This window comes from Lycorma delicatula, chromosome 9, assembly GCF_047948215.1.
Source record: "Lycorma delicatula isolate Av1 chromosome 9, ASM4794821v1, whole genome shotgun sequence".
Taxonomy (NCBI): Eukaryota; Metazoa; Arthropoda; class Insecta; order Hemiptera; family Fulgoridae; genus Lycorma; species Lycorma delicatula.
This window is the reverse complement of record NC_134463.1, coordinates 25,877,983-25,887,443: the sequence shown is the minus strand read 5'-3', so window position 1 is coordinate 25,887,443 and position 9,461 is coordinate 25,877,983. Positions and strand designations below refer to the sequence as shown.

Below are 9,461 nucleotides of genomic sequence, written 5' to 3'. Positions count from 1 at the left end.
TAAGTATGTGTGTGTGTGTATGCGCGCGCATATATACAAAATTGTTGTATCACCAAAACTTTTAATATACATAAAAATAAGTTTTGATAAGTTGAAATCATGGATTTTTTTTTTACATCTTAACCAAGTGTATTGTTATTGCTTATACCCCCCCAGAAAATGATACTGCTATAAAGCACATAAATGAAAATTTTTAATTTGGAAAAACACAAAAAGAAATAACCAAAAGAAACAATTCAGTAGCACCATATTAGAATATAAAGAAAAAAGGGTTGTGGATAAGACTGTAAACAGCATTCCTTATAAACTGATGGTTCAACATCTGGAATCCCTTGGAGAATTGTGTGCTGGAAATTACAAGCTGTGAAGTAAGATAAAATTCTAACATCCAAGGCCTATCCAATGAACATTTTTCTCTAGATCATCAAATTTAATGAGGGGTCTGGGTTTCATTGAATGTTGCTGGCATTTTTATGATAATACAATTTATTTTTAATTGTTATTTCATAATATTGTTGTTTTTTAGAAAACTTTTCTATAACCATTTTTTCAGTGTTTAGAATTTTTCTGTGAAGTAAGTAGTTCTTTACATTTAAACATTGTATTATCACAACTTGTTATCAACAAATATTATCAGATGTTACAAAAAAGGATTACTATATTCATACTTACCCCTAACCATTATAATATAATACTCATATTTTTAATTTAATGTGTTTTTTATATGTAGATTTTTAAAAAACAAACATACCTGTAATAAAAAATGTTTTCCTGGGCAACTTATTTTACAAATAAACTATTCTTCTTGCAATATTCACCAGGTAAATTAGTACTGTAAAGTACAAAACAGATTCAATTGTGTATTGATAGCAATATGTGATAATGAGTATGGTTATGGTGTAGTATAGACAACTGTCTTATTGAATAATTTTTTATTCATCTTTTACTCAATAGGTTTATTATTTTAAGAGAAAAATTAACTGGTAATATTAACCAAATAATTATTAGTTATGAGAAGCATGCCCGTATTTAAATTATGAATTTTATCTGCCAAGATAAGCTACTATTTATTGAAACTGCTTCTGAATGAGTTTATATGAACTGGATAATACATCGGCATCATCTAAGTGATTTTAAAAGTACGAACTATGTTTAGAAAACGTCATGGAAACATCATTGCACCCAACGACGGGTTATATTAATTTTTAATCTCGATTTTCTGAAATTAAATTATAAATCTTTTATATAAATTTTAGTAATTTAAAACATATAATCTATTATGGTAAACTGAGAGTAAAATTAATGTACACATTACAACGTTTGGCAATCAATATCAAATTTGGTTTGGATGGTAACGAATGTATTGCATATCTTATTTACCCATTATTTTTACTTTTCATTTTATATTGTCCCTTAAAAACGATAGATATAAACTATTGTTATATCTTGCATAATTTTCTGTTATCCAGATAGTTTTCAAGTGATAATTCTAACTTTGTCTGTTGGTAGTAATTATTTTGTAAATTAGTACCGGAACCAATAGTACGAATGCGGGAACTCACTTTGTTGTGAGGTGCTTGACATTAGGCAGACTCGGTTGTCTAGTTTGGTCTACGAATTGTTAATTGTTTTAGTCAAATCGAATTATTATTTAAGATCGTATTTATTTTATTAATAAGAATGACTAGTAACGGTTTACACGACGTCGCTGTTGCTACAAAAGGACAAATTCAAGTAAGTTTTATTTATCCTTTATAGATACTTATGGTTACATAAGTATTATGTTTCGATATTATGATTCTTATTACATTTTTTATGCAGGTCATTTTCTTGGACTGATCTTATTTAAGTTAATTTTTAAAATTATTTTGCCTGCCTTGTAAGGTTATGTTCTGACGATTTTGGCGGCATATCCACTTGTACGTGTTTGATTGTACCAGCGTTGCCAACCATTAACATCGTTGAGTGTAAAGTTAAAATAGAGTAACTTAAGAAAAACAAGTTAATTTCGTTTTATTATTGTTATTATTGCAGGATATTAATTATATCTATTTTAACATCGAAACGATATCTTGTGTAATTCACTTAGATTTATTATTTCCTTGTGAGATTTTTTGTTTTGCTGAAAAGCGCGCGATTGAGGAACAGCTGTTGTAAATTATTTTGAAGTGTGTGTATTACGTAATTTTGGTGTGGCTGTGTTTGTTTAGCGAGTCTTGTTTATCTGTTCTTTGTTAATTTATGTTTGCAAAGGTAGAACTATAATGGAGTCAAATTATGATGAGGATTTAAACGACAATATCTTTTTTCAAATTCTTCAATCTGATCATTATGAATTGTTTAATAAAGCAATTCATGATGGATGGATTATTTGTGTTCCCAGAGCGGGTTCTTTACCTAAATATGCATTAGCTCAAGAAGATTTATTTAGTCACATTTTAATACCTAGTGATGAATTACCGGAAACACATTTCAGAACATTAAATGATAGGGAAGTTAAAATTTGTAATAGAGTTGTGACTGTTGAACCGAATGATAATTCTGCTCCCTTTAGTACGCATGTGTTATTTGAAGAAACGTTTTATGATAGTGAGCTATTAAAGTATAAAATTTTATGCATTGAAAATCCTTTGGAATTATATTCCGATTTTCATAAAGAAGATGTTGATTCTAGTGTTATTACTGTTCAAACATTAAGAGACTGTATCGATTTATTGTGGATTGAAAGTGCTGGAAAAGAAATTTTGGAAAAGATGGATGAGGCAATTAAAAACTTTATGGTTGCAAATGATAGATTAGAATACAAGTCTTTACAGAGACAAAGAGATTTAGTAGGAGGTTTATATACAAACTGCCTACAGATTACTCTTCAAGATAGTAGATTAAGATCAAAAACAAATTCAAATAAGTATCTCTTGCAGAATATAAAAACTAGTGTAGAATCTTATGTTCATCATGCCATTTATAAAAAATTAATCAAAGGTATAACTGCTTGTACAGCTTATGAAGATGCTAATTTTAATAAAATTGTTAGAAATCTCTCAGATTTGCAGTTAAGAGATTTGGATGTACGGTTAGATTTATATGATACTGTATCCAAAGCTAAATCTCAACTTTCCAGAGTTGATGGTTATTGTACTGTTTTAGGAAAGATTGGTTGTTTGCGAAGGACTATAGCAGCGATTTCAAAATATGAATCTCCAAATATATCGCAAGGAAATGTTGTGACTGCTGATGATTTGTTACCGATACTTGTGTTCTTAGTTATTAAATCTGGCCTTCCTAATTGGATTGCACATTTAACATACATGAAATTATTTAATTTTTCAGCATCATTATCAAATCAGGTTGATCAGAACTGTTTTTTACTTACAACTTTGGAAGCTGCTATTGAGCATATTAAATCCGGTTTATTGTTAGGTCCTTCAGAACCAGAAGGTCAATTTGTTTATGAAGGTATAACTAATGATAATGGTGTTAAAGAGAGTATTGATATTAGTAACAGTTTAAATAATTTATTAAAGATAAGGGATACTAATAGAAGTTCCTTATCCATACTTTTTGATTTAGCTCGACAGGGAAAAGGTGACGAATTAAAAAGTATTCTGGAGAATAGTGAAACTGATAAAGAACGAATTTTGCTTGAAAGTGATCTCAGTTCAAAATTGTGTCATCCATTGTGTTCATGTGATAATTGTGAACGACAGATTTCACAAAATCTTTGTAATACAACTCCCACAATACATTCCTGTGATGATAGAGGATACACAGTTTTACATATTGCCAGTATGCATGGTAAACCAAAAGTTGTGGATGTTTTATTGTCTTGTGGTGCTAATCCTGATGCTTCAGATTATTCTGGTTCTACTCCACTTCATTATGCTTCTTCTAGAGGTCATCAGAATGCTTTATTATTATTGATACATTGTGGTGCTGCTGTTGATGTGATTGATAATGAAGGAAACATGCCACTTCATCTGGCAGCAGGAAATGGTCATGAAGCTTGTGTTAAAGCGTTATTATATTTTACAGAGCATATTGGGGTAAAAATTGATGTTAATAGTAAGAATCGACATGGTGAAACTGCTTTACATAATGCTGCTCGTTGGGGTTATGAATCAATTGTTAAAATATTACTTGATTACGGTGCTAATCCTACCATTGAAAATAAACGAAAATTAACACCAGTTGATTATGCTCATAGTCTTCATATATCTTGTTTGTTGTCTTCTTTCACAAAAAAAACTATCGTAAATGTAAAGATTACAAAAAATGAAGCTGTCAAACAAGATGTTACAGTAGCAGCTGCTTCAACAAAAGAATTAGATTTCAATGATGAAGATAAATCAACAAATGTAGATAAGAAAAAAATGGATGTTGGTATAAGACCACGAACTACAGACCAAATTAGGCTTGTTGAGAGATTATTACGTGCTATTGCTTATGGTGACATAAGACTTGCTTGTTTCTATTTAGGCTTAGAATTGCCATCACTTAGATCTGAATGCATTGAAAAAACTCATTCATGCCATCCTCTTTGCTTGTGCTCTAAAGCAGTCCATCATGATCTTCCTGAATCTGAAACAGATTCAAGGTTGACAGAATCTGTTAACGTAAATGTTTGTAATTCTGAAGGATATACTCCACTACATATTGCTGTTATGCATGGTCAGGTTGAGCTTGTAAAAATGCTACTAAGTGCTGGGGCTATTATAAATCTCCGTACAAGAAATAAAAATAGAACAGCTCTTCATATTGCGTGTGAAAATAAATTAGTTCAAGTTGCTCAGTTGCTTTTAGAAACGGATATGTGCAACATTAATATTCAAGATTCTTTAGGTAACACACCATTACATTATGCTTGTATGACAAAAAATACTAGACTTGTAGAACTTTTACTGAAGTTTAAACCAAATCTTCAGGTTAGAAATAACACTGGGAAGACACCTCAAGAAGAAGCAGAAGAAAAAATGTCGCTTACTTTAGTTCGATTACTTTCAAATGCATGTACCAGTGCCTTCAAAATATCTGTATAGTTTACTTAAATAATGTTGAAGAAATTTATTTTATGGATTAATGCATTGCTCAATTTTACCTGAACAGTATTGGATTAGTATTTTTGCCTTTTGATTTTTAAACGTGGAAGTGAATGTATGAAATTTTAGATGATTTTCAAGGTATGCTACATATATTAAATTTACACCAATTAATAATATTTATATTAGTTAATATTTTAATCATTAAAGCTTTTTAAATGATTTTATGTTGGTAATATTTTGAATGTATTTATTGTAAAGTATGATTTATAATATGGATTCTGTTTTTATTATATAATTCTTTTTTCTTCGTATAAAATATTCAGTAGCATAATTACCTAATTGTACTGTCGTTTGCATTTTAGGATATCAAGACTGTTCTTGGCATTAGAATAAAATGAAATTCAATATTTATGTAGTTCCTTTTTTTGAAACTAAATAATAATGTAATTAGTACTAGCTGGCATATTTTATTGTTAACTAAGAAGAAAGAAAATAGGCAAAAATATCTACTTTTAACTGATAAATAAGTTTTTATAATAATACGTTTTCCATTATGTAAACTCACATTGATATAAATCGAACAATTTAAAATGTATTATACTGCTGTTTCTTGTGCCTGTTTTTTAAAAATGTCAGTACCTTCAATACCCTTGGGTTTGGACTCCTGATTGTTACCATCGGTAAACTGTATTTACTAGTAGCTGTCTCATGTGTTAATTTTTCCAGTAAATATTCAGTTTGATTTTAACACTTGCATTTTTTACTACCAATAATAATTTTATTTTCAGGATGAACAGTCTTTGGTAGTAACCAGAAGGTTATCTGAACTTCTACCATCTATCAGAACAAGAAACATTCTTTCTCATGATTACAGCCACTAAACACTCATTACTCATAGAAAACATGTCCTATTAACAAGAACCTGTTTTGTATTTAACAGTAAATTCAAATGGATCAAATATTTTATTGATTCATAATTATTAGATTCCTAAAAATTAGGCTTGATTATTAGAATCAATTAGCCAATGATAAAATCATTAGCCAATTTCATAAAATCTTCAAACAATAATATAAATAAAATTATAAGCTCACATTTCAATATAAACTGAAATAAAAAATGCTACTTTGTTTTGCATAAGTTAAAAAATTTTCTGTTTTATTTTAATTAAGTAGTAGTAGAATTTTTTTTTAAATTTAAAATTCCTTGCTTCATTTACTGTTTGAGAAACGCTGTTATACTGATAAAAATTTTCAATTTCAAAGTTTTAAGTTTTGCTTAAAGATTTTGGAAATAAAGTTTAATAGCTAACTTGTGTTAACAGGAGTATTTGTTACATGGATAGATTTTGGTTTTTAGAACATGTTACTTTATAATTAATACAGTTCATACCGTATGTATAAGGTCAGTGCATGTTAAATCTCTCTCTGGTGGCTCATGATCATTTTTATTTTTGTAATTTTTTATATATTTATTCTCTCATATTTCAAAGTTTCAAAATCAATTTTTTTTTTATTTAAAAAAAAACGTTTGTGCTATAGGTTAATAAATTTTACAATGTCTCGCTTGCCAGTTTTTGCATTTTTCGGCATTTTTGGGTTTTCTTATATCAAAAACTAATTTGCTAAGAGACTTGAAACAAAAACCTCTTAACTATACAAAAATTACTATATTACGTTTGTTATATCATTTTCCTATTTTGTTTATGCTCTAAAATCAGCTCTGAATCAAAGCATTTAGAATGCAAAAATTTCAATTTTTGCACAAGTACTTCATTGTAAAGGAAAGGGACATAAGTTACAATATTTTTACTCTGTAACATAATTGTAGAGAGCCTGTTTATGAATTTTGAAATTGATCTCCTCTTCCTTCTCTTTTTAATAAAGATCAAAAGTACGGGAGTTTTTAAAACGTAACGATCGTGGATGGGAAGGTAACAAAAATTCAGAGGTTGTAGGTGAATGGTGTTTTCATCTACTATTACTGCTATAAACTTGAGTTAATAAGCATTACAGTTAATTTGAATGTGTTTTTATTGTTCTTGTAATTCGGTATTTTTTTTACAACTTAAAAAAATTCTTTTCTCTTACAATAATATTCACTTATTACCTACTCACTGTTCATAGAAAAAAACATCCTATTGATATTTTTAATGCAAGAATAAACTGTTGACAAAATTATAATGCATCCTTATTTGCCAATTTTAATTGAATTTACTTTGTAAATTGTTGTTAAACTTCTTGCATGTAATTTGCCCAGTTCACATAGTACCTTCACCTGTTCCCACCTTCTGTTAAAACTTGATGGATATTGCTTCATTAGGGTTTAGTTTCATAACAGGACCTACGGGAACCAATGTTTTCTTAAGTACCAAATATCTATATAGGACCACACTTATTTATTAGCAAAGTTACATTTTATGTGTATGTTATTGTAACATTTTATTTGTGAATTAAATAAGGCAATTAAAATATTAAAAGAATAAATTGCTTTCATGTAATAAAGTTTAAAAATGATGTATAAATTATTTTTAAACAAATAAAGTTTTTATAAAAAAAATATGTCGACAGAATGGTTAATTTATGTAATAATTACTTTAGTATTTTTATTATTATACTGTTATCAGTTAAATGTAAAAAAATGCCAGATGATAATGATCTATTAGGGCAAATAAATATTTGAGATTAATACTTTTCAGTGTGGTATTAATATAACCCAACCCACACTGCAGGTCATAACATTATGCGACTTGTTTACTTTTAATAGAGGTTATAAAATATAAAATTACTGCATCTACTAATATAATAAATCTTCTCTGATTGCAGATGTTGATAAACTAGATCTTGTAATCTTTATGCCTATATGTCTTAATCTCTGATTTTTTCTTGTTGATTAAAAAAAGTGTTACATTTTTTGTTAATGTTTATTGTTATTTATAAGCGTTTTAATTATTAAACATTCTTTTCTTATGTCTAACAAAAACCAAGCTGTCTGATATGATTTATATCTCAGAAACATATGATTAGAATAAACATAAGAATCAAATTTTTGATCTTTTTGGCTGGATGAATAATGTAGATCTAATATATTTTTAATATTGAATTAGATCTAACAAATATGTAGTTGGATGATAAGTTAAATATTTTGCTCTGCTCTATGTACCTCCTGTGCAGTATCTTATATTAATCTGCTATCTACTTCCGTAACTCTTAATTCAGCTCAAACTTTAGTCCGTTCTACTTAAATGATCTAACCAATTTTTTGAAGTGAAGCTTTTTAACATAGGCTTCGGGATGTGGAGTCAACAGAAAAAATGAGTGTAAGGCACTAGCTGAATCGAAATCATGTAGCTATTGATCCTTTTGATTTGACTATCAAATCAGTATAAGTAGATCCGGTGCCTGTTGAAATGGATTTTAATAAAACTACTGTAAATTTACCTTCTAAAATTTACATTCACCAATCATCTGATTTAGTTATAAATAAACTATTATATCATTTATAATAATGAAAACTAATTATCCATGTTATAATATAAAATAAAACTGTATATAAATATTTTTTTGCTTGTTAAAGAATTAAAAGTAAAACTTACTTTACAGTTTACATACTTAGACAATTAAAAAAAAAAAAAACAAAATATAGTGGAAAAATTAAACATTTTACAAAGATATTTTATAACATCAAAGAATTTAATTTGTTTAAATATGTTTTCAGCCAACTCAATTCTATGGAGGAAATAAAAAATGGAATAATATAATTTGTCAGAAATTTTTTTGTATATTCCTCATTTATGTATATTGTGTATGTGTGTTATTTTGCACTATTAATATTTCATATAATATTACTTAAGAAGCTTTACTTGTGTCAAATGTCCATGCACCGACGCACTTGTTTTTATTTTCTCTAGAGATCATGCTTTCATGGACTGATTTGATAAATAGTTTTTTAATCTCTTCTACCCTTTATAGCAGGCTTTCAAAATGTTATTTCTTGTATCTGTAACTGGATTCTAATGTTTGATCTATTAATGACAGATGCTGATTAAAAATTCAGGATTGCTTTTGATTCTTTTCTTTTAAATTAATCCAGGAGTTTCAAAAAGGATTTCACAATCTTAAAAGTATATAAAAATTTATTTAGATTTGGTTGCAAAACATTGGTCTCATTTCGTAGCAAAACATAGTAAGTTTTGACTCACTTAGTCCATTAATACTGAATTCGGCTACCAGTGTTGTTAAAAATGGTTACATTTACTAGTGCGGAACTGGTGCTTGCTGTGTATTTTGGTTTCACGATTTGCAATCAGAAACTGCAGTTCAATTTAATTTTCATAGGGAGCCTCCCAGTAGGCATATAATTTACTATTGTCGCTAAACCTTCATTGAGAAAGGTTCTTCTGTTAAACATACAAAATCACCAGG

The 9,461-nt window shown here is 28.3% G+C and overlaps 2 protein-coding genes across 3 annotated transcripts in view; both read left to right on the top strand.

Moving 5' to 3' along the window:
• The first annotated feature begins 1,548 nt into the window (after positions 1-1,548).
• The window catches only part of LOC142330245 (thymidine kinase, cytosolic-like), a 33,497-nt gene continuing 25,584 nt past the window's right edge, over positions 1,549-9,461 (top strand). The window contains exon 1 of one of the 2 annotated variants that reach the window (XM_075375413.1): positions 1,549-1,734. In XM_075375413.1, the coding sequence (XP_075231528.1) occupies positions 1,681-1,734 (54 nt within the window). In that variant the 5' untranslated portion in view covers positions 1,549-1,680. Of the gene's footprint in view, positions 1,735-5,045; positions 5,178-9,461 lie in introns of those variants that run through there. The other variant, XM_075375414.1, reaches the window with a different exon arrangement.
• On the top strand, positions 2,219-5,051 carry LOC142330244 (ankyrin repeat domain-containing protein 27-like). The gene has a single exon (XM_075375412.1). The coding sequence runs from the start codon at positions 2,265-2,267 to the stop codon at positions 5,034-5,036; it is 2,772 nt and encodes a 923-aa protein (XP_075231527.1). The 5' UTR covers positions 2,219-2,264; the 3' UTR covers positions 5,037-5,051.

Bases quoted from the DNA above. Each gene is read 5' to 3' on its own strand.
- LOC142330244 (XM_075375412.1), top strand. From the start codon at position 2,265: ATGGAGTCAAATTATGATGAGGATTTAAACGACAATATCTTTTTTCAA.